At 37.6% G+C, this 24,278-nt stretch overlaps 5 protein-coding genes across 8 annotated transcripts; 3 read left to right on the forward strand and 2 right to left on the reverse strand.

Annotated features, from left to right (window-relative positions):
* The first annotated feature begins 111 nt into the window (after window positions 1-111).
* Window positions 112-1,940, forward strand: LOC137966374 (small ribosomal subunit protein uS8z/uS8w). Of its 2 annotated transcripts, none has more exons than XM_068812960.1 (4): window positions 112-188; window positions 1,041-1,174; window positions 1,267-1,427; window positions 1,621-1,940. In XM_068812960.1, exons 2-4 carry the CDS (start codon window positions 1,042-1,044, stop codon window positions 1,717-1,719), a joined length of 393 nt encoding a protein of 130 aa, XP_068669061.1. In that variant the 5' UTR covers window positions 112-188; window position 1,041; the 3' UTR covers window positions 1,720-1,940. The 2 variants fall into 2 exon arrangements, with proteins under 2 accessions (XP_068669061.1, XP_068669060.1); XM_068812959.1 differs by having other exon boundaries at window positions 117-188; window positions 1,023-1,174.
* Window positions 1,941-3,245: 1,305 nt separating this feature from the next.
* Window positions 3,246-10,283, reverse strand: LOC137965733 (protein SUPPRESSOR OF K(+) TRANSPORT GROWTH DEFECT 1-like). Of its 2 annotated transcripts, none has more exons than XM_068812061.1 (9): window positions 10,178-10,283; window positions 9,144-9,679; window positions 7,506-7,611; window positions 6,841-7,039; window positions 4,272-4,340; window positions 4,121-4,195; window positions 3,925-4,023; window positions 3,655-3,810; window positions 3,246-3,568 (listed from the first exon to the last, which is right to left on the reverse strand). In XM_068812061.1, the coding sequence occupies exons 2-9, from the start codon at window positions 9,610-9,612 to the stop codon at window positions 3,443-3,445; spliced, it is 1,299 nt and encodes a 432-aa protein (XP_068668162.1). In that variant the 5' UTR covers window positions 9,613-9,679; window positions 10,178-10,283; the 3' UTR covers window positions 3,246-3,442. The 2 variants fall into 2 exon arrangements, with proteins under 2 accessions (XP_068668162.1, XP_068668163.1); XM_068812062.1 differs by lacking the exon at window positions 10,178-10,283 and adding an exon at window positions 9,784-10,139.
* Window positions 10,284-10,626: 343 nt separating this feature from the next.
* On the forward strand, window positions 10,627-16,426 carry LOC137966671 (CDT1-like protein a, chloroplastic). Of its 2 annotated transcripts, none has more exons than XM_068813359.1 (8): window positions 10,627-10,798; window positions 13,107-13,468; window positions 13,556-13,675; window positions 13,760-13,985; window positions 14,109-14,630; window positions 14,725-14,917; window positions 15,009-15,099; window positions 15,422-16,426. In XM_068813359.1, exons 2-8 carry the CDS (start codon window positions 13,140-13,142, stop codon window positions 15,477-15,479), a joined length of 1,539 nt encoding a protein of 512 aa, XP_068669460.1. In that variant the 5' UTR covers window positions 10,627-10,798; window positions 13,107-13,139; the 3' UTR covers window positions 15,480-16,426. The 2 variants fall into 2 exon arrangements, with proteins under 2 accessions (XP_068669460.1, XP_068669461.1); XM_068813360.1 differs by having other exon boundaries at window positions 13,112-13,468.
* LOC137965356 (uncharacterized) lies at window positions 11,776-12,093 on the forward strand. Its single transcript, XM_068811662.1, has one exon. It carries the CDS (start codon window positions 11,776-11,778, stop codon window positions 12,091-12,093), a length of 318 nt encoding a protein of 105 aa, XP_068667763.1.
* Window positions 16,427-18,249: 1,823 nt separating the features above from the next.
* Window positions 18,250-23,664, reverse strand: LOC137966647 (soluble inorganic pyrophosphatase 4). Its single transcript, XM_068813331.1, has 9 exons — window positions 23,430-23,664; window positions 21,193-21,315; window positions 21,016-21,044; window positions 20,112-20,177; window positions 19,927-20,034; window positions 19,656-19,721; window positions 19,104-19,224; window positions 18,793-18,874; window positions 18,250-18,586 (listed from the first exon to the last, which is right to left on the reverse strand). The coding sequence occupies exons 2-9, from the start codon at window positions 21,311-21,313 to the stop codon at window positions 18,544-18,546; spliced, it is 636 nt and encodes a 211-aa protein (XP_068669432.1). The 5' UTR covers window positions 21,314-21,315; window positions 23,430-23,664; the 3' UTR covers window positions 18,250-18,543.
* Window positions 23,665-24,278: the final 614 nt, after the last annotated feature.

A 24,278-nucleotide genomic window follows, 5' to 3' on the forward strand; every position in this document is an offset into this window, starting at 1 on the left:
GCCACGAATACTCAAGGGAAGCCGGGCTCGTTTGTAATTCTCGCTCCTTTGAGGTCGAATAATGTCCCGCGGTTCCCTGAAGCATTGAAGGTTTAAACTATTTAAGCATACGGAGAAACCCTAAAATTTCTCCTCTTACAAACTCTACCATCGTCTGGCCTTGGGCCGTACCTGTAAACCCTTTTGAGGTATGACCCCGATTTGTTGTACTTGCTTTGAAGTAGAGAGAGATTCTATTTTCTGGATTTCTTTTGTTGTTTCTGTTTTTCTTATTTCAGTTCAAATGATGGGTATCTCGTCTTTCTCTTTCGTCTCCTCGAGGATGGGTGAAAAAACGCAAAATTTCTGTTTTTTTTTTTTTTTTAAATATTGAATGGCTACCACCAATGTGCTCGTTCAACTGAGTAATGAAGTAGGATTTGCAAACAAATTGGCTGTTGAAATTTATAAATTTTCTCTTGACTCGTCTTTACCCATTTGCATCTTTATCTCAAAAGCGAGGAGTTTTGATTTAGAAAAAACTAGTTTTCTAGCTTACGTTGGCTCGTTTACTCTGAGCCAGTCTAAGCAATCTGACGTTTTAGAAGAGCACCAGCCAGGGAAAAGCCATTTCTTATTGGTGCCTTCATTTTGGTTGGACGAAAAGGTGGAATCTTTAGGTTTTCTTTTGCGGAGCCATGTTAGAGAGCATACCGTTTCTAAGAAAGAGAAGCTAAGAAAACATGGCATATCGGATGCTTGTCGATTTTTTTTCTTATTAGGCTAACTAGTGTTGAGAATACTCAAATTTTATGATGGTTTCTTACTGTCAAAGAGGTTGTAACTACTTTGCAATGAGAATCTTGATTGGAGAGCACAAACTATTCCTCTTTCAAAAGGATGTAAATTTCTCCCAGAATATGTTATCCTTATTTTGTGGGTTGAATCAATTTTTATTTTTGCTCATCTTAAAAAAAAAAAGAGAAAATCATTTGACTTGCTCGTTTGGGCTCATTTGAACTTGGTCATCCAAATGATTTCAGATTTGCCGTTTTAACCAGGATGGTGAGGGTCAGTGTCTTGAATGATGCTCTTAAAAGCATGTATAATGCTGAGAAGAGGGGAAAACGTCAAGTTATGATCCGGCCCTCTTCAAAAGTGATCATTAAGTTCCTCCTTGTTATGCAGAAGCATGGTTAGGTTCTTGGTGCTCCATTCTTATTATTTTCTCTTCTAGTGTTTGTGCCATTATTAGTATATTCATTTTCGATTTGCTCTCTTTGACAGGTTATATTGGAGAATTTGAGTGGGTTGATGATCACAGGGCTGGTAAAATTGTGGTAGAATTGAATGGGAGGTTGAACAAATGTGGTGTTATTAGTCCTCGTTTTGATGTTGGTGTCAAGGAGATTGAGTCCTGGACAGCTAGGTTGCTCCCATCTAGACAGGTTAGTAATGTGCTGATGAGGGTTGCTCCTCATTGAAAATAGCCATTGCATTTTTAATTCTAGAATATTGTAATTGGTGTGAGCAATGAGACCTGCCATATATTGATCCTGTTAATCACCTTTTGGGAGATGACCATCGTGGCAATCCCAAAAAAAGAAATTATTGACGTAGTCTTTGTGTTGATTCCTGCAGTTCGGTTACATTGTCTTGACAACATCTGCTGGGATTATGGATCATGAAGAGGCAAGAAGGAAGAATGTTGGTGGTAAAGTGTTAGGTTTCTTTTACTAAAATTTGTTGCTGAAGAGTGTTTAGAGTATGTTTGAATCTCATGGGGAAAAGACTGTTGTGTTTTTGAAATTTTTGTGCAAGTTGGATTTATCTTGATTTGGAATTTGGTAGAAAGGTAGCCTCTTCATATCCAAAGTGTTGATGGTCATATTTTTATTTATGGCAATCAAGATTCAGACACGTTTCTGCTTTTACAGTTGATATACATAATTTTTCCCTCACCTGAGTTGGATTTCCAGCTTCCTCACATTTCATGAAGTTGCCCTAAGCCGGCCGTTCGTGACTTTTTGATTATAAGTTGGTAGCCAACCGTTCAAATATCTGACTGGACTTCTCTTCCTATTTTCATGTCTTTAAGTCTCTACCTTAAAAACTTGTTCAGTCTTTGAAACTTGTGCTGGGCTTTCATCAGGAATGATTTGAAAAACTGAAGGTTGATGCACACCTTTTGTTTCGAGCAAATGCAAACCTCTATTAATCAGCTCTTCATGGCCCTGACTGAAGAAAGAAATCAGTTGAATTTAACTTTAAATCTACCTTGAATAGGTACGAGTAATTGGATAGTAGTTTTTCTGAATAATACAGACGTTGGTTGAGAGATCGATATAAAACTTTCTTGTGGAAGAACTTCGAAAGGAAAAAGCTAATATTTAAGAGAGAATGCAAGAAATTAAAACAATAAATAGTTGAAGTATTTCGTGGGCAGTTCTTGTGAGGTTACTATATGATTGTTTTGGATGTTGTAATTCTGAATTAGAGTTTTTGGGTCTGGGTTTGATGAGTTAGGATTGGGTTGGGGTTGGACTTTGTCAGGAATAGTAGAGGAGCGTTTGAGTAATATAGGGGGCCAACCAAAGAAGTGAACCTCTTTGGTTTTACTTATCATTTGAGGAAGCTAGTTCCGTGTTTAGGTACTGTTCAATAGAACGTGTGTAATGGGACAGTTATCTTCTTCGAAATTTCTTTGGGTTCGAAACTGGGAAGTCTCTTAGGTGAAGAAGAGCTGTCAGCTTGGTCCCATGAATAAGACTTATTCACTGGATATCCGATAAAAAAGAATGCCATCTATAAACCAAACATAGTATTTTGTTGTAATTTTTTTCTTAAAGAAGCAGATCTACTCCAGAACGTAAAAATGGTAACACGGTCAGGAAGGCCAAGTCTTTAACATGCATTTCCAAATCGAGGCTTAAAATGGCGAATACAAAGTTCAAACTATTTCGCTTGGTTGCCTGCCCCAGCAAGCAAAAAAAACAGTAAATAAAACTACAAAAAAGGGTAATCAACGACGACAGGTAATTTGTTCCCAGTCAACTGTGGTAAGCAGCCATGCAGCCATGGATTCTTCCATATACTAAGCAAACAACTGTATCAAATAACTAAGCTCAGAAGAGCATCCTGTCGTCTTCACTCCAGATGCAGATGTCAGAGAGCTATTGGAAATTTCTTTTCATCTCAACATATCAAAGTTGTTGGACGGGCGTAATCTTCTTGGCAATTTTAGCAACTTGACATGACTATCTTAATGGCAAAAAAAGTATCAATTTCATTGCCTACCAAAGTATGGGGAGATTGTCTTACATTGAAAAGCACAACGGGAACATATTTCATTCGAACAAATAACATAAATACAATTACAGTATCTGTACCAACTCCCCCCATGTACCGATAGCCACACTCCTAGTGTTGGCGAATATGCAAGACATGCTCTGCATATGAATCATTAGCCCTCCTCACCAAACTCTTTTGTAAATCTTTCATGAACTTCGAGGTCTGATTTACTAACTGTTGGTTTCTGCCTTGCTAGAACCTTATCAAAATCAGGTCTTGATATTGGTGGTGGAAGAATCTGTTCAAACAGTAGGATAATGTCTTCAGTTAGCCAGCAGAAAGAGAGAGAGAGGGGCGTCGAAGAGAGAGAGAGAGAGAGAGAACCTTTGAAGCATGGCCTTGAGCAGCAAGTTCTTGCATAGAGGTCTGAACAGCTCCCGGGTGTTTGGGTCCACATGGGACCCACATGTCACTGGAGTTTTTGACAAAGAACATGGCATCTTGGGTTTTCCGAACTGGTTCAAAAAGAACGTCCTTAACCTGTAGACAGCATAGGGTTCAAAAAATCAGTCTCACTCAACCACCTGCCAATACATGGTACAGATTATACTGAGAAATGTGTATAAAGATCTACTGATAGATGTTACAACATACACAAACAGAGATATCTGAACCCGAAAAACCTTCAGTTTTGCGAGCTAATTGCTCAAAATCGCTTTCAGTCAAGTTGTGAGGAGTATCACCCAAATGGACCTGCTCAAAAATGAAAAAACTTGATCCATCATTGTGAAATGTCTGAAAACCTTTCATATAAACCGAATTTTATGCTCATATGAAGGGTATTGGATACCTTAAACATATGTTGTCTTGCTTTTAAATCAGGGAGTGGAATGTAGATACGCTTATCAAATCTTCGACGGATAGCCTACAGATCACCATATTTTCAGCTCATGAGACTCTGGCTTGTTATTTCTAAAACCTTTGGGAGTTAAAATATCAACCTGGTCAAGAGCATAAGGAGTATTTGTTGCAGCTAGAACAAGGACTTTCTGGTCACCTTTCCCCACACCCTGAGATCAAAAGAAACAATCAGACCTAAAACTGCTGTCTACTCCCTCTATAAGATGCTTAACGTACAACAATGATGCTTGTTTTCATTAAAGTACCATATGACCTGAAGAAAACCATATCTTTGAAATATAAAAGTACAAATAGATGTGGCACGAAAATATGGACCAGGATATTAATCACCAATGTTATCAAGCCTGAATAGTATAAAAAAACTTCTATCCTAGAATAGGAGCTCATAGAAAGAAGTAAGACTAATAAAATACTAGAAGAACTTCACATCCTCACTAAAAACAATAAACAGATTGAACACCTAATCTGCTTTTTATTTTATTAACTACAGTAATATCCAAAATCATTATGCAATAACACCTTGAGAATCACATAAATCATGGTTTCAGTTAAAGACATCAACTAGCAAGTTAGGAAGTACAGTCCTCATCATTTTGAAAGTATGAAGAATGTCATGATACTTTTCACAGCCAATTTAAGGATATGTATCAACCACATTACATGAGAAAGTCAACAACTTGTAGTGGCAAAGAGCGTAAGCATTTGGAACTTCCAACTCTTTACTTTCATAATCATAATATTGACAACAAACATGCCACAAGAACAGGAAAGCATGCTTTTATAACATATGAGTCGAATGGGAATAAGCATCTGAAAACTTTGAAGAAGACCAGAATGTTCGCCTACATAAAACAAAAAAGGATGAGATACTATGTATGTTCGTTTGTATGTAAAATACCTCTTTTATTTAATAGGATTTGCACAAAAATTAAAAAAAGATAATCACAAATGAAAACAAATGCTTTGAATAACTTCTTGAAAACAGAAAAGCTTGGATTTGATTTTTCTGAACTAGAAGAAAAATAATGAAAAGAAAATCATATAAATAATCTTAAAACCATAATACTGCATGTAAACTTCAAATCAATCCTGTTAAGGAATAGTCCCACATGGATTAGTGAGTACAAAGATCTTGAGTTTATTAGTTAGAAAAAAAAATTCCTAAGTTGGCTAGTCATTTTGGGATGAGCCTTGGACCCAACTTAACATGGTATCAGAGCAGGTACTCATATGTGGGTCTGTACCTAAACTATCTACTTGTAGAGCCACAAAAGATGGCCTACACCTAAACTGCCTACTCTTAAATTATCCACTTGTAGAGCCACAAAAAAGGGTCTACACGTGAGGGGGAGTGTTAAGGAATAGTCACACATGGATTAGTGAGTACAAAGATCTTGAGTTTATTAGTTATGAAAAAGGTTTCCTAAGTTGGCTAGTCATTTTGGGATGGGCCTTGGACCCAACTTAACAAATCCAATTCACAATAGAGAGGCATAATAAATTTTATGGAAGAAATAAAGACAAGTAATATGGTGCACCTCTGCATGTTATTTCAGAATTCTAGAAAAAATTAAAACAAGTAGCCTAATGTCTAGCTATAGTTTTGTGCACATGAGAGAGCAGATCCCATTTTGATGCTCATTAAATAGTCAAGCCAGAGCTAAATTAAAATTTGGAATGCCCACTTCATTGTGGCATGAGAATAGACTCAGATATTAATGTCATTTTACTAGTTCAAAGCATGAAAATTTACATATATAGGAGGAATAAAATAGCAGCATTTTAGTCAGAAAATGACTAACATCGAAAGTACCCACCAATATATGGAAGCTAAGCTCCCAGTTGAATGGGTACAAAAACATAGCTTTATTTGAAATGAAGAACATCAAGTCTCTTTAATTATATCTTAAAGAGACAGTAAAACGATAACTGTATCAGACATGTAGATAACAAATATGATAAGTGGTAAACACGTCTAACCCACACCAATGAAAGAGAGATATCTTCAGAATTTTCATTTCAGAGTAAAAAAAAAAACGACACCTTTCAGAATGTTAAAAAGATAGAAGAGGTCAGAAAGGTCAAAATAGACAATTGACCAACAGAAGAAATCACAATATTTCTGTATAGCATTCAGTTACATATTGGCTAAAAGTCATTGCCACGAAGAATTACATCACTTCTCTTTCCTAATACAAATTCAATTGATATTCCACTAACCAACTTGAAAAAAACAAACAAGACTCTAATCCCATGCATGTTACAAGGTGAAACTCTCTCTATACATAGTTTCTATAATCATAGGAACAGCACTGACTACTATTGTTAGGGTATGATAGTTAAATGCTTGAGTTTAAGTAAAGAGAAGTAATGAGATATATAAACTTGAAGAAGGCAACTAAGACAGTTAGACTAATGGGATTAAAAGTCACTCAAACAGCACATCCCATACATCTGATTAGCAACATCATTTCCATGCAAATATCCTCCAAGTACAGAAACTTTGGACCTCCAGTGAAACTAAGCATCACATTCATAAGAATAATTCAGGACAAACTAATAAAAATATAAAAGAATATATATTTTCTTTCCTTAAAAAGACAAAAATTCTTTGTTAACAATGATGAGTTGGAGCCATTGCCATCATACCTGCATCTGTACAAGGAGCTCTGTTTTGATCCGTCGAGAAGCTTCACTCTCATTGCCTTCTCCTCGCTGCCCACATAAAGAATCTATCTCATCAATAAAGATGATGGAAGGGGCACTTTCGCGAGACATTTGGAAAAGGTTTGAAACAAGTTTCTCACTTTCACCCATCCACTTTGATACCAAGTCTGATGAAGAAACACTATACACAGAAGTAATTGTACTATTGTCAATTTATGTAACCATAGCTGAAAAAAGGCAGAAAAACTGAAGAAGATAAGATACAGCTCAACTAATGCGCCATTAAGTGGCTAGAGCTCAAGATCAATGAAAGGTGCTCAAGATTGATACTATTATCAAACTGAAATATCCTACTAAAAATATGGTTCTATCACAAGGATTATCTCAAGCAATATTGACTGTTTTTCTCTAATAAGGGCAAAGAATTGTAAAGCTCCTAGTGCGAGAATTACCTCTTTTTTACCATTTTGCACATTTTTTCCTATTCAATGATATTAAAGAAGAATAAAAAATACTAATATTACAACAGACACACGAGAGAGAGAGAGAGAGAGAGAGAGAGAGAGAGAGAGAGAGAGAGAGAGCATCAACAAGCTTTTTCACTTGATAATTCCAATTTTACATCTTCACTCAAACAAAAAGATTACCTGAAAAATGTCGAATCTGCTTCTGTTGCAACAGCCTTGGCTAAGTATGACTTTCCAGTACCAGGAGGACCATACAAAAGGAAGGCTCTCCATGGCTTTCGGTTGCCTACAAAATACAAATATGAACTCTTACTGACTCGAGTAGGAAAACACTGAATAAGTGTGTATGCCCTCGGTTCTTAAACAAGGGAAAGACAGTCAGTAGGATAGTAAGTTGAGTCGCATAAGAAATAAAAGGTTTCATGATTCAATGGCTAATGTAGTCCTAAGTCCTCCAGAAGGAGAGGATGTGAATGCATTGGACTGTGAACTGACTTGACTCATTTGCATCAGAAAGAAATTAACTTTCCATTCAGGAGTAATCAGCCAGGCCTCATTTTGACAAATGAGAATTGGCATTATCTCAGTATAGTAGGATTTAAATGACAATATAACCAAGAGGTAGTAATGACTTTAGTGCTTGGCCTAAAGAGTAGAAATTGTTCATGCCTTCCCAAGAAACTTACTTAAGAAACCCTCAAAGTTCATGAGTCATGACTGCACACAAGCTAAAGCTCTAGCTTTTCAAAGAAAACATTGCTTTACAGTGTATCCTTCTGTTTTCTTTTAGATGATAAGGAGTGGTTGACTTCAAGTCAGTGCAGTAAACTGGGACCAAAGTATGGCCTTTTCACCACTTGGATGTCTACAAAAAGTTTCAAATAACTGCCAGCATATAATGTTTGGTGAAGGCATGTTATCTGCTCATATGAAGCTCTAAATTAGTGACAAACTGAGTGTCTCAACCCAAGAGCACTTGCTCCTTTTCCAGATGATGTTTTTAACTCGAAATTGTTAAAATTATGTTGTTTGGTGTGTTTTTTCTGTCCTATAAATGAAGTCTGAAGAGCCTTTCTAAAAAAACTAAGCCACTTCAAAATACTTCTCTCACAAACTAATAATAACTCTATAGCAACTAATTCCAAATCTGAATAAAATAAAAAATAAAAATAAAAACTGGTTCCTCAGTCTAATCTCCAGTTTTAAGTTTTGCTCCTTCATATATCCACCAATTATGACCAGTCCTTCATGATGTAAATTTTCTTTTGTGAATGTTGATTACACACGCACACAACCCCCTTACCTCCCTTTGTAAGACTTAAAACTCAAAACATCACATTTGAAAGCCTCCCGGGGACCATTGAGGCAAAGACCCAAGATACTTCATGATGTACATTGTTACCACCATAAAGAAATAAAATACAGGAAACTGGACAAAAACTCATACTTTCACTTAAGTTTATTTAGTTAAATGGCCATTTAGGGGAAAGCTGAAAGCAGATAGAACTTCTTCATGCACAGCACAAGGTTCGATAGTTTTAGACTTTATGCAAATACAATATATTCAAATGGAAAACTGATAACCATTAAAACAAAGCTTTTTTTAGAGAATGAAAAAAGATTATTTTGCCTTCCATTAGTAAATAAACAGGGTGTCTTATAAGGTAAAGTAAAACAAGTTACAATGTTCAATTACTTATGATCAGGTTAATCATTGGAAATCACAAAAATTTGCACCACTTCTGAAGGAAATAAGAGATAAAATAATAACTTTGAGAAGAAAAATGGAAAAGGATGCTTGAGTATAAGTAAACAAACCAGTAAAGAACTGTGGAAATTTGACGGGTAAAATAACAGCTTCTTGCAATGCCTGCTTGGCACTCTCAAGCCCTGCAACATCATTCCACTTCACATTTGGTTTTTCCCTTACTATGGCAGAGTTAAGACCAGACCTAAGCTTTGCCTGTTCAGGATCCTCCCCGTCTCCATCCCCATCCTTCGATTTGCTCTTTGGTCTAGTGGCCACTGCTGCATCCCCATTAGAAGTAGGCCCAGGACCACCTTCATCAAGGACAGCCCGGATCTCCTCAGCTCGATGTATATATTCAGTAAATTTTTGGGTAATCGCATCTCTGATTTTAGGGTTCTTCTCATATTTTAAATGGGTCTTGAAGTACTCTAGCGCGTTCATATACAGCTCAAAGGCCTTTTGATAGTTTCCTGCATTATCTTCTTGAACCGCCTGCCTCACATAGTCTATAGCTTGCTCCTTGAAGTTACTGTACATTTTTCAGTTCCAACGAGTAGCATTCAATACATCACCTACCGAAAGTTACAAAAATTACAGTACTTCCCTGCACCCAAAAAAGACAAGAAGCTCCGAATTAGGAATCAGATAAGAAAATTTTCAACATTTTGACTTTTCCATTCATTTCCCAGCAGTCAAACGGATGCAGACCTTACATACATATTTCCTCTCTGTTCCGTTCCCAAATCGATACAACGGATCACCACTTAAACCAGACGATTTCCAACAAAAAATCCAAGACGGGAAAAGATCCAACAAAACTGCGTCTTTCAAGCCCTCAGTGACAATATAACAAACAGGCCGTCAATCTAAATACACCAGACCTGTCTCTACTTCAATCAACCAAATACGCACACGCACAAGAGGAAACACATGCAGAAACAAAAATTGACAGTAACGACCTCAAATTTCTCACTTATTCAGCGCAACCTATAAAATCAGGAGAGGGCACTTCCAATTTCCCTAAATCCTGCACCAACCCGATCTATGCTTCGACTCCAATAAAAAAACGAAGTTCTTGAGAAAACGAATAATTAGAGCAGACCTGGAATCGTATTCCTTTTCTTGCTCTCTCGATCGATCGGGTCCTGAAGCGAGGAAGAAGAAAGTTGTTAAAGACCTATCGGGTCTCGAGTTCCGTCGATTAAGTATTACAGAAGAAAGCATCCACCGCAGCCGCGTAGGACCCACGTGCAAGTCGACTGCTAGGATGAAGATATTTGCATTACTTTCAGGATATCAATTTCAAAAGTGAAATTAGTAACCGAGAAAAATCTAACCGTTCGTTACCTGATTCGTTCGAAATCAAAAGGAGGGACGTCCGACCGATTGAAAATGTCACATCTAGGCCGTTGATTGCGTATACTGGGCCCATTTTTGGCCTTCAGCTCTCCAACGTCTTTGAGGGGCGATTTAGTAAATAAATTATAAGTGAACGTTCTTTCTGTGTTCTGGAAACAACATTTTAAAGATCCTTTCTTGTTGCATCTTTCCCTCCCGCAGCAATTTACTAGCTCCTGTCTCTGGAAACAACATTTTCCAAGATCCTTTCAGTACATTGCTCTTAAACGACCGTGCATTTTAAATTGAAGGGCTCACTGGTGGATCGGAAAAGCGGGGTCATCTCTTCTGTTTTTCTCGTTAAACCCTATCAGTGAAATTGCAGGTTTCAATTTTCTATCTATGATGGGATTTCGATCCTGAATGTGTTTATCCTTTTTTGTCTCCATGTTTAATTACAGCGGCTTGGATTTTTGTTTTCAATATTTTTTCGATGTGATGACTGATGAGCAATGTGGTTGATGGTATGTGAACAAAAAGCGAGTCTCTCAGAAAAAGAATGATCTTTGGTGTTCAGAATAGGTGGAAACGTATCAGGAGGCGAAATTTTATATTTTTGGGTTTCTTCCGCTTAGCTTAAATGATCTCCATTATATCTATTTTTGGGTTCTTCTGCTTAGCTAAAATAGCCTCCGTTGTCTCTATGGCGATTTCAGAATCCAGGTTAAAGTAGGCTTGCCACTACGAGTTATAGTTTTAGTAGGAAGCATGCCAAGGATGAGACCAAAAAATTGTAGTCAGAGTGGGAGACCATCCTAGAGTACACAGAGGAGATTAATTTTCAGGCTTAAAAATAGGAGTTCTAGTCTAATTAGAATTCTGATTCCTGTAAGGCATTCTTTGCCTATGAATTAGTTGTAATGTTTTATTTAAAAAAAAAAAACAAGAAAATGCTAGAGCGGAACGAGGTGATGAGGGCCTGAAGTTCAGATTTGCATCTAGAAGAAGGAGCTCGAGACGTTTTTCAGGCGGAAAAGTGGGTGTCTGCAAGTTCGGACATAGAAAGAAGGAGAATAGGGGAGTCCCCGTGAATTCTAGAGGAGAAAAGAAAGAAAGAAGGCAACCTAGAGAGTGCGATTTTACTAGTGTTTCTCTTCCAGACTGACTAGAAGAATTCTTCAGTACATCTTTTGCTACTGATTTCAGAAGAAATCACAATTCCATGGCATCCAGTAGTGATTCAAATTCCTTTCTGTTGGTAGTAGACTCTTCTAACCTCGAGAAATTGTCTCGGTTCAGATAGTGAAAGAGGCTTGGGACACCCTGTTTAAAGTTTATAAGGGTGTGGCAAAATTTCAGGACATGCGGGTTCAGAATCTGACACACCAGTTTGAGCTATTACAGCAGGAAAAGGTGGAATCAATGTCTGACTATTTCAATCAGATATTGGCTGTTGTCAATCAACTGAAGACCAACAGAGAGAAGATTGAAGACAAGCAAGTAGTCAAGAAAGTCCTAAGATCTCTCACTGCTAAGTTTAATTATATTGTCGCCGCCATTACTAAGTCGAAGGATCTGTTTCAGCTCTCAGTAGATGAGCTGATGGGTTCTCTTCAAGTGCACGAGCAACAGCTCTTGGAGAAGACGGAGTCAACAATGGAGTTGGCATTGCAGGGTTAATTTACGCTGCGAGATGACAAAAACAAGTCGTTCAACTCACGAAAGAAGGGTAGAAAGTCTAATGTCCAGGCAGGTGCACAAAAGGAAGCAGCACAAGCGAAGGATAGGTCCCATGTCCAATGTTTCAAGTGCAAGCAGTAGAACCACTATAAATCCCAATGTGCCGGCCAGCAAAAGGGTGAAGCATCCATACAACATCCAGAATTTGCCAACTCTAGTATGGAAGGGATCGACTTCGAGCAAGCTTTACTGGAACTATGTCTCAACTTAATCAGGACTGAGAGAATTCTTCAAGTGCTTAGTTTAATGGGAGGCCAATTCAGTCATAAAGTAAGCAGGATTGGCAGGATTACTAGAACCATGTCTCAACTTAATCAGGAGAAATGTGTCTCAGCCTAATTAAGAGAGTAACTTGAGTCTCAGCCTAATTAAGAGATGCTTTTCTCAATTCGTTTAAGAGACGATTAAGTAATTTTATGGCAAGCTTAGTTTAAGGGAGGGTGATGGAATCCAGGTTACACTAGGCTTGCCACCACAAAGTTACAGTTGTATTAGGAAGCCTACCAAGGATGAGATCAAAGAATTGTAGTCAGAGTGGAAGACCATCCCAGATTACATAGAGTTAGGATTAGGATAAGGAGATTGGTTTTCAGGCTTAAAAATAGGTGTTGTAGTTTAATTATGATTCCTGTAAGGCATTCTTTGCCTATAAATTAGTTGTAATGTTTTATTTTAAAAAAAATCTCAAGAAAATGGCAGAGCAAGGCTGTGCTCGGATGCAGAGTTCGGGTCTTTCCTCCTCATTCTTTCTTCTCTGTTTTGATTTTTAAACCAACAAAAGTTAAACTGTGCTTTCTCTGCCTATTTCTAACACTGCTGAAAGCTGATTGCAAATATATTATCACCCTTCTCTTTATCATGTACATGTTTTGGATTTTTTGTATCTTTGCTCTGATTACATGAAGTTTTCAAGTCTTTGGTAATGGATTTTCTTCTTTCTATTTTTTTTTTAGAACAGTGCAATTGTTACTGCTGTGACGCAAACCATGGAGCAGGAAACACCCAAGGAAAGCAAACAGGAAACTCTAGGTTACATACATGTACTAGACCCTCGTGCACCAGAGGAACCTAGTCTCAAACAGCTAGGAAATGAGACAGATGGTCAGCAGAAGAAAGAAGATAATCAATTTGGATCACCTACGCCTCCTCCTGTTGTTCAACCACCAAGAATAAAGCAAAAGGGAGATATGCTGCCCTTTAGGGCTGTAAAACAAATTCCTGAATTTTTCCATAATGCAGATGTTGGTACTAAATTAAAAGCGGAGGATTCTGTGAAATTAAATGTGATGGATGAAGTAAATGAGCTGCCAGAGAAGTGAGTCTCTTCATTATGAACTATGTATTCTCCTATTTCTTACTCGGGGATAGGCACTAACGATAAGCATCTCTTCTCCAATGCCAGCTACAAGTTACTAGCTGAATTCTTTGATCGATTGGACACTTCTGTAAGATTGCTTGGCTTACGGAAAAAGTTGGCTACTTTTCACAACATCAGCATTCAAGTGGAGATTCTTACAAAAAGGCACTGAAATGTTCTCAGCTAATTTATGTTATGCTCGGTTTGTGATTTTCACTTAAAAGACTAAAGCAGAACTTGTTCAAGCAGGAAGTTCTTATACAGCCATCTTGCCCAGATAAAGTACATATTTCCTGAAGCCGTTAAGATTGAGAAGATCCTCAAGCATGATGAAATCACGCTGTTTATGAAGCCAGATATGAAGGTTACTCTATTGCCAAATGCCGTGAATGCTCAGCCAGACCAATCCGTATATATGGCTTTGTGCCTGACTTTCCGCTCAAGGCTCTTAGATTTCTTTAAGTCACACCCAGAGGTAACTAACTGAAAGCAACTGGCTGATGATGAACAATTGGATAAATCTTCTTGGCATCATTGGCATTCTTATTCTGCATGATAGAACATTTCTTATGCATGTTTAATTCTATTTTGAGCGCAGGATGCTGACATCCCAGAAGCATTGCTACCAGAGCCTTTTAACCAAAATAATGCTAGTGTGGTGGCAGAAGTATTGCCCTTGGAACTTTACGAAGAAGTACAGCAACCTATAAGTGAATCAGAATCTATATTAAATTCTTCTCTTCTATCTCCATCTTTCTGTAACCATTTTTCTCAAAAGTATATGGTCCCCAAAACTGATAAAGCACGAAGCCCTCCTAGGAGAGAAGCATCTTCAACCAATTTAACCACTGAAAATTGCTCCATGGAACTGCTCTGTTCACCCACCAGGTCTTCTGATTACAGTTTTTCTGGTACAACTCCTTCCAAACTTGTCTTCACTCCTTTGGCTGAGACACCAGTGCAGAAGACTCCCAAACGGCCAGTTCCGTCGCCGTATGGCAGTTCTCATGTATCAAATGATACTTCTAGTCATTCAGCAACTAAGAGGTCCCTCAAGTTTTCACGATCCAAAGCTGAGAGAGACCCAAGTCTTGCAGTTGATGTGACATTAGAGAACCAGGTAAAACTAATCCTCTCAAGCTTTTTCAACTATTGTTTTCTTAACTATTCTTCATTCCAAAATGTAAAGTTTTGAATTTCTTTTGGTGGAGAAGGATGGGGAAGAGACCAATGAGGAGTACAGATTGGATCAAAATGACAAAGACGAGTGCCAGCCGAAGTCTGCTCGCTTAACGGACCTCTTTAATACAATTTATGTTATATTTCAAAACTTGAAATACTCTTCTGTTACAAAACAGGAGCTTCTTCACAAGATACTCTGGCAGAAATGTGATATTACAGAAACAAGTAATCTTTTAATTGCAGTTTTTGGCCCATGAATTAGATTTTTGTTTACCCCAGTTACATGGTTAGCTAATATGTTTGTATGTGATTGCAGGAGTAGTGGAAGAACAGCTGGATCTATTAGAAGAGTTGATTCCAGAGTGGTTCTGTAAAAATATAACATTTGGTGGACATATTCTTTACAGGTGAGTATTTACTTCTGAGCAAAGGAAAATGATCACTTGTATCTATCTATTCTGAGAATTTTACTCGTATTCATACGATGAATTTGGCATAAAAGGTAATTAGACCTTTATTTGTAACCCATAAAATACGAGATGGGATCAAAACTTCCAACTGCTTTCTAGATTTTGGTCTAACCCCCCCACTCCAAAACTTTCTAGCTCCACCACTGTCTGTGGATGCCGGCGTCACCTTGCCATACATGCCTTGTCTCTCTTCTTATCTATGAATTGATTTTTTGCTCGTGTAGAAATCAATTGACGTTTTTGTTGGTTTGTTTCATAGTCTGAAAAGAACATCCAATCCAGATTTCGTACGCGCAAAGCTTGGACAAGCTATTTGAGAGTACTGGGGTAGTTTGCCAGCTCGTTTCACACTACGTTCTGCAAGCAATACTCTGTACGTTGCACCTTGACTGTCATGGACCGGTTTTTGCCGAAGATGCACATTTTAAATGCTTCCGAAGCTCTGATGTGTGTATGAACCAACTAAGTGCAAATCTTCAACTTCCACTTATTCACCTTGGAAGGTCACTGATTCCTGGTAATTTCCTGATGTAATTTCGAAGTAATGAACTTAAATTGATCGTCATATATTCTTCATTGTGCACTGCCTAGTTACAAGGTTTTTCTTTAACGGATCAATGACTTCTGATTTTTAGACTTCTTACTTATTTTACTTAATACAAGCTTAAGAAAAATGACTAGAACTTCCCTACAGTGGTTTCTGGATTTTGAATTGTTTCTAGTCAAGAACTTGTTGTAAGCACCTTTAATGAGCAAATCAGACAGGGTTTTGGAACTACTGAAAGAAACAACAGAAGGGATCGAGATGATCGGTCTATTATCGATTAACAACGTCAAATTGATCGCTTTTGTGGCCCACGGACACTGTGATGATGCTGGTGGCAGGAGTAATAATGGTAACATATGGATAGCCACAGAAGCAATAAAGTGGGAAACCGACAGTGATGAACAAGTGGCTCGCATAGAGGCGACGACCCCAATCTGTATGGTTTTTCAGCTTCCAACCCTGCCGTGATTCGCCCAAATGGACTGCAGAAGGATTCCTGGACTCCGAAACAGACTTTATTTTTGAGATACAATTCTTGTGCAAGTGCTGAAGAAGAAAGCATCAGTTGTTCATTCTTTACTGTTTAAGGATTTTGACTTTTGACAAAAAAAAAAAAATCCAGTAATTGGGGGGATTCTCCGTTGCAAAGAATCCCAGAAAAATCACTTTCATGAACAACCACCCGGTCTGATTCTGGAACTATTTTTGGTTCGTAATCAAGCTCATGAGATAGTCTGGGAAAAGCAGTGTTTCCTCCATTTTTCACAGAATGGAGTTCTTCACGACTATCTTCTTATCCCGCATCAGATAATTGGATACGATATACAGAGACAGTCGATAAGATAAGTAGGAACTGAAGGTATTTCAGCTCAGAACTCGATGAACTATATCATTCCATCCATAAACAGAGGGATAATAAACAATAGAGAAGCTACACTGACAGGCCAAGGAGAAAGCATCGGTTACCATCATAATTCAAGAACACAGTCATGATTTGCAAGAGCCGCAAAAATCTCCAAATCACACACAAGTACATTGCCAAAGATTCGAAGTTGCCCTTGTGGTGTGTTTACCAAAGGAAACCACCATGAAGGACGTCGTCTCCTTCCTCCTCGTCGCAGCCGTCGGAAATCGAACCCATTGAACTGCTGTGAGACTGGCTGAAACAGAGAAGGATAGAGTAGGGGATTTCCATGGATGGAAGGGGGTTGAGTTTAAAAAGAAGGGAGTAGAAGATCACGGGGCTTATGTAGTGATTGATCGAGGGGTATCTTCTCGGTATATGCTTAATGCCACGTCTTCTTTTGCTTTTCTCTTAATAATTTATGGGTTTTGTGAGTGCTTCTCTTTATTTGTACACTGTGAAGCATTTTTACATCCGGATTCGGTGCTTTGCTTCTATTACACGATCATGCAAAATTGCAGATGCACCCCGAGAAGGTTTACTTGGAATTTAGTGGATTCTGGGAATGTCAAAAGGATTCCTAAGAGAGAAAGGAGATAAATTTGCTTTTGTTCTCCGGTTAGCATGTGATGAGTATCACCAATGAGACTCACTGACTCACCTCACCTATGTTTGCTCATCACGGGCGAAACGGAACCGTAAAATCGTCTAGAACGCCGACCACTGTAACATATAAACATATTTTTATTTTTAATCTAAAATATTAGTTTATAATGTGTATTTAAATAATGATGGAGAGTAAAGAATAATGTCTTATATGATATTAATATGTACAAAAATCTAATATAAAAGATCAAATATAGTAATTTTATATAAATATGATCACCTCAATTATTTTACTAACCTCAAGTAAACACAACGTAGACATTGAGTTCGACAAATTTTAAATGTAGTTAAAAATATTTTAGTAAACATACGTGAGATAATAATAAGGATATTTTAAAAACTTTAATAAATTCATAATTTAAAAAACACAAATAAAAAATACATAATAATTTCACTACATGCTCCTACAAGTTTTCTTTTCATCATCCATAAAAATCTAAACAAGAGGAGATGAAGACTTGGAACAAGAAGAGTCGAATAATGAAACATTGAAGTAAAGCAAACAAATTATCAATATATTATATAAAATATAATAAAATAAATTATCTATGGATCGGGTTAGGTATACAATCCAATTCATTTTAGTTTGCCTATTAAATCAGTTGATGTCAAATTTTTATTTATAATATATCCACATATTGATCCATATTAAATGTGAATTGCCAGCTGTTGTTATTTTTTGCTAGATCCCGCCGTGGTGCGAAGATCGCCCGAAAACTTCCTGGGCTTTGTTAAGACGATTTTTCATGCAGCTACCGTTAGGAAACTCGCTTACGAATTGAAATTATGACGACTGTCAAGAAAGTACTCTTGCCTTTGAATCTCATATTTACGTGTAGAGGAGACGGTAACATCTGAAATGTAGCCCATTTAAGACTCAATAATGAAGATAGTAAACGCAGATTGCTATCTACATGGTATATTTAGCACTGAATCAGAAAATACACGGCAACGACCAACGATAAGCACGTAACAGAATAAACGGCAATACAATCAAATATTGAAAACAACACACAGATTTTATTTTCACTCGAATAGATCGAATTCAGATGTGCTTAACAGGAAAGTAGCAACAACAATGCATGAGCTACACAAAGCAGAGTACTTTTTTCTTTCATATCCTTTTTTCATTTTGTTTTTGTTTTTCTTTTGATGAAGTTCTTTATGTTCTGTAGTATACTAGGTTATACCTGCCTTGAAGCCATAAGAACTTCATACAGGGGAAGCCCATTTTCTGCTCAAACAAGAGATGCTTTACTGCGCTCTACCTCCTGAGACTCTCCACTATGTAAGTTGCATAGAGATCCCTGCACATGAAGTGGATGCCCAACAAAGAAAGTAAATATAGAATGTAAAGTAAAGTTGTGACAGTGACATGTAAATGACAAATGGGACTGATGCACCTTTAATAACAAAACTTGTGTGCAAAGTTGTGACCACATGAGCAAATGTTCCTAATTCAATCAATATCACTGTCCACATAGATTTAAAATGCACCAAACTTGGGACCTACATGGAATGCTGGATAGCTTCATATGCAGTAGTAGCTGGAAGAAAATCATTGACAGCAACTTCTTTGTTTTCATTTTTCTTGTCTGAAGTTCCTCATCAAGGAAGAGTGGCAAATATAAATCTCATTACTACATTACCCACAATTCATGATACTTGCATCACCATCAGCAATAAATAATTAAGTTTCAAAAGAATAACAGAAGCATGCTGTGGCAGAATTACAGAGGTCATATGATATTAAACGCAACAAGCAAATTATGAAGACCACCACTAAGACGTCATTATTTTGAGAAATTAAGTTCACAAGGATACAGTCTTCAAAGAAGCGACGGATTTCAGCAAGGCGATGAGGAGGAAGCTCTTTGATATCTGTATAATGGCGGTATTCAGGATCATCAGCACACACCGCAATTATCTTGTCATCCTTCTCACCCTGTTTTAGCATCATAAGATGATTAATATCCAGAAAAAAAAAAAAGAGAGAGCCTCCATTTTGTTGTTAATTATTTAGAAGTTAAGTCTCAATTGATCGATTGTGTCACGCGTGTGCGCGCGCGTGTGTGTGTGTGTGTGTGTGTGAGAGAGAGAGAGAGAGAGAGAGAGAGAGAGAGAGAGAGAGAGAGAGAGAGAGAGAGAGAGAGAGAGAGAGAGAGAGAGAGAGAGAGAGAGAGAGAGAGAGAGAGGAGTGCCCTCAGAGTTACCACCGGCACAAAACTTTGTCAAGCCTCTAAACATGAACAGAAACAGACATCATAGTTGAGAGTTAGAGACAAAGCTCTGACCATGTTGATCTTCATGACTGAGGAACACCATATGAATTATAGACGTTACATTGTCATAAATAATATTTCTCTCACATTGTACCTGATCAATCATAGGCATGAGACCAATGGCTTTGGCCCGGAGGAAACATCCTGGGAGAACAGGTTCCTACTTGTGTTGGCAATGTCAGAGAAAACCAGTAAGTGAGAAAAGCAAAGATTAAAATAGTATCAGATTTTTCAGATGCATCCAGAAGTTCAAATCAAATAAACTTCAAAGTGAATTTGTTCAGGTGTGGGTATTACCAGGAAAAGAAGTAACAAATGTTTAGCAAATGTAAGCAGTACATGTACCATGTTTTTCTTGAGTATACCTGCATTAGGACTAAAACATCCAAGGGGTCACTATCCTCACAAAGTGTTCGTGGGATGAACCCATAGTTGTGGGGATACACCACAGATGAGTATAATACACGGTCCACCTGCTCATAGAAGTATAATTTTCTTAGACAAACATGATTTTCAGCAAGATATGGGAGAAAAAGAATTCCTTGATTACCTTGATCAGCCCAGTTTTTTTATCAAGTTCATATTTCACCTTACTCCCTTTTCCTATTTCCACCACCTGCACAATTTTCAAAAAAATTCCTTAAACTGTAGCCATCTTTCATCATGTATATGTGTGAGTGAAAAAGCTAGATAAGGATTTTTCACATCTGATTCTACCAAAAAATCTAGTAATCAGATAAACAAATGGCAGATTTATGTGAAGCAAGTGGTTCTAACTTTGTAATGACTAATAGTTAGAGAAGTATGCCAACACTGGTACATCAAAAGGACTAAATATGGCAGTCAAACACGATGCAAGCTATTGAAAAAGTAACAAACAACTGTGTGTAATTGGAAAAGGGAAATAAGAATATCTAATGAGAGCTTCAGATTCTCGATTGATGTGTCAATAGGAACAACATGAGATGATGAGGGTGCATCAAAACAAAGCTGCTGAGTTTTAAAGAAGCAAATCCATATACAGAGCCAACCCAACATAGTTCAGCAAGGCTGTTGATAACAATGAAACACATATATGGCCAACCTCTGCTAATCTTAGAAACCTGAGGTTTAAACTGTACGACTGATTTGATCATTAGACATGTCAATGCAACTTTAACACTTTTACCATGCATGGATGTATTCATTTACTGATCCAGCTGCCATAAATTTTCTTACAATACAACAGCTTACTTTTCTAGAAAAAGGAGCAATTTCAAACCTGCCAATCATAATTCTCACAATGTATTACTACCATTACTTTCAAGGATATCTATCACTCAGATTTCCTAAAAGGACAAGAAACGGTATGCTATTTAACTTTAACCTACCTACAGTTAGCAAAGCAAGAAAGTGACAGGCAATAAACATATACATTACTAAGTATAACTTAGTATAAAGTCTAGAAGCCTTACACAGTTGAAGATTTGTGGGGCTCCAGGTCCTGCATCCAAATTTGAAAAATTTTAAGTGAACAAGTTCAAAATTATCACTAAATTGAAACACCCTCATGTTCAGTCCTGGAACCTACCCTTCTGAAAATAATAAATAATAAAAATAAATAAATTAATAGCAATTACAAAACTCTGTACCTATTTCCAGATCATGCCAAGGGTGCGCAGCAACTGCCCTACGAGTTAAGGATGATAGTATTCGTTCATTGAGACGAGGTTGTGATGGCCGCTCCTCAGAAATTTCAGGTGGTGAAGTCATGCCTTCAAGCAGCAAAAAACTAGTAAGAAACTTCTAAGGTGCCCTTCTTCCTCTTACAAGCTTTATGAGTAATTAGTACCTTGTGACATCATTGCATAGGACATAAAGGGTAAAAAAAGATTTGCAGAATATCACCAGAACAAATTGGTACAAGTCCAAGGGAGTAATCTAATGTAGCACAGAGCTCTCTTTTTTCTGTTTATAATCAAAAGGCTCATGGTAAAGTATGATTATTTATAAGATTAGAGAAGAAAAAGTAAGGTATCAGTGATGGAGCGTGGCACACAAGCATAGTTCCAATTTAGTTTGCCCATGTGTTGTACTTCTGATCTATGCACATATCAATAATCTCAGATTTGACACACAAACATTGCTTTGACCTTCTAAGATCAGCCTTTACAAAAGATAACTGTCAAATATTCACCAGATCCACAATTCTAAACCTAAGGCTCTGATATAAGAGAAGAATCACACAAATAAGCAACTTCTTTAATTTTCAGAAATCTCACTAAGAGACTCCTGAACATAAAAGGCGGTATCATGTACTTGAAAAGCTCAGACAATCCCAGGGTGCAAATCAATAAATTTGATGCAGTACAAAATCATTAGAGTAAACCAGAATATAGTAGGAAACTTTGACACCAAGGGGTACAGCCTAGCCTGTCCTAAGCTCATCATGCAACCATCAAATTTAGCTGAAGCCTAGTTGTTATATTTGCAAAGCATTAGTCTATGTAACAAGAGCGCAGCCTTCAGATTTGAAATATTTCTCAGAGTTTATTAAAATCATTATGCATAAGACTTATCCAATTGGAGAATAAATATGTAAAGACAGTATGGAAGCCCCACACCACCTAGCTTATAAGTCATGCAACAGAGTACAACTATTTGTTTGTATTATTGAGCACTCGTCATTTTGACAACAAAAAGTTTCTTATATAACAACTATTTAGATTGAAATGACAAATTGTTACAGAGCTATTTCTAGGTGACTGTTAGAAACTCAAAGGACTGATCTGATCTTACATTCCCTGCTTATCAATGAAAGGCCAACAACAGGGGCAAGCAAGCCAGTTGAAACTTGAACACAAGAAGAATGGACATTGCCTATTTCTTCTTACTTCAGCAATTCTCTTATACAACATAGAAGTATCAGAATCTATTCTCTCACCATCTTGAAATTACTCAAAGACCAGAGAGAAGGAAAAACAATTTACATAATGAAAAATATGCATCTCCCAACAGAGTTACAAACTAAAGGAACACAATCAAAAACCTATACATACTCTTCATAAGTAGCTAGCACATGAAGAAGATCAAATCATTCAGATCATTCCTCATATTTAGATCAATGCAAATCAAAGACAAATCAGTTGCATACTAGCCAGGTGAAACTTGAACGCAAGAAGAATGGATGTTTATTATTTTCTTCTCACTTTAGCATTTATCCTATACAACGTAAAGTATCAGGATCTATGCTCAAACTGATCAATTTTCAGATAAATGCAATTTCCGCATTTTACAACAAACAACTAAGAAGTCGAGAGCCATGCCACTAAATGAGAAGAACGAATGGCTAGCCATATTCACACAATGTTGCAGCTCCCAGAAAGACAGCATCAGCGAAAAGTGAATCAGTTAGACAATAAATTCAAAGATCAAACAAATGGAATAAAAATTTACAAAATGAAAATAGGCATCACTAAACAAAGAGGCAAACTAGAGGAACACTATATAATCCAAAACATATTCATCATAAGTAGCCAGGCAAATGAAGCAGAATAAGTCATTCAGATCATTACTCTTATATAAGATTCATGCAAATCAAAAGCTTCGTGCGTCCTAAACAGCTAAAATGAATTGAATCTACGAAAAAGAAGCACAAAACAATTGGAAGTAAACGGCGATGAGGATACAGACGAAAAAACTGAGCACTATACCACACATTTCTCAACCTCAACAGACAAACGTCCGTCCATGATCAACGTACGCCAAATTCAAGAACCAGATTTCACTCATCCTAACAGGATGACGAAAAGGATTTGGTACATATATTGCATAATTGATATTTGCCATTGCCTTAGATCTAGACCAAGACAACAGGTTTATGGCATACCTGTGACAACAGAACCGGACTCGAAAGCCGCGACGAAACTTGAACACCAAACAGTAGATCCGGAAGCGGAGAGAGAGAAAGAAAGAAAGAAAGAAAGAAGGAGCGAGACGAATGAGAGGTGGGAAGTCGAAACGAAACCCTTATAAACGCAAAAGACAGGAAGAGAGCGGATGCGTGGACACCGAGTTCGTTCCCTCGCGTTTTCCCTCTTTGCTGTTTTAAAGACTATTCGCCAACCTGCTGGTCAGGAAGCAAGCACAGTGGCGTTAAGGCATATCCTCTATATAGAAAGAAATTATGCTTGATTCTGCTTGTCTGTACAAGACGTGGACGTACGCTACTGGTTCAAGTAAGCCGTACGGACCCACTTAGGTTCTAGTAACACTCGTAAGGTCCATGGTGGTCAGAGAAAGATTGTCGATCTAACGGTTGAGGTGCTACAGTTGAGACGAACGGTAGAGATGGTATGGAGTCGCGTGGAAGCGACAGAAGTTGGGACAATTTGTAGATAAAAGACACGGTAGTCATCACAACTGCACTAGCATGGCCACTCCACGCTGAATAGCTGATTGGACCTCGGTGGAAATGGGATCCCTGGAACCACAAGGCCCGGTAGATTCGTGTGCCTGGTCAGGCCACAATAGGGTACACATCCGCGAGATGATTGGGTTCATGCATGGGTTCAATGGAATTAACTCCACATAAATTCTTTAAAATAAAAACACACACAGAAAGGAAAATACTCAAAAAACTTGAGTAACACTAATAAATATTATAACATTACTTCGGTAGCCTTTTTGAATGTACTCCTAAGAACCGATATGCATGACCGTTTTCTACAGATCCTAT

This window comes from Aristolochia californica, unplaced genomic scaffold, assembly GCF_029961685.1.
Source record: "Aristolochia californica isolate CCGP_79_NKW_82.1479 unplaced genomic scaffold, dmAriCali1.0.hap1 SCAF_5, whole genome shotgun sequence".
NCBI classification, from domain to species: Eukaryota; Viridiplantae; Streptophyta; class Magnoliopsida; order Piperales; family Aristolochiaceae; genus Aristolochia; species Aristolochia californica.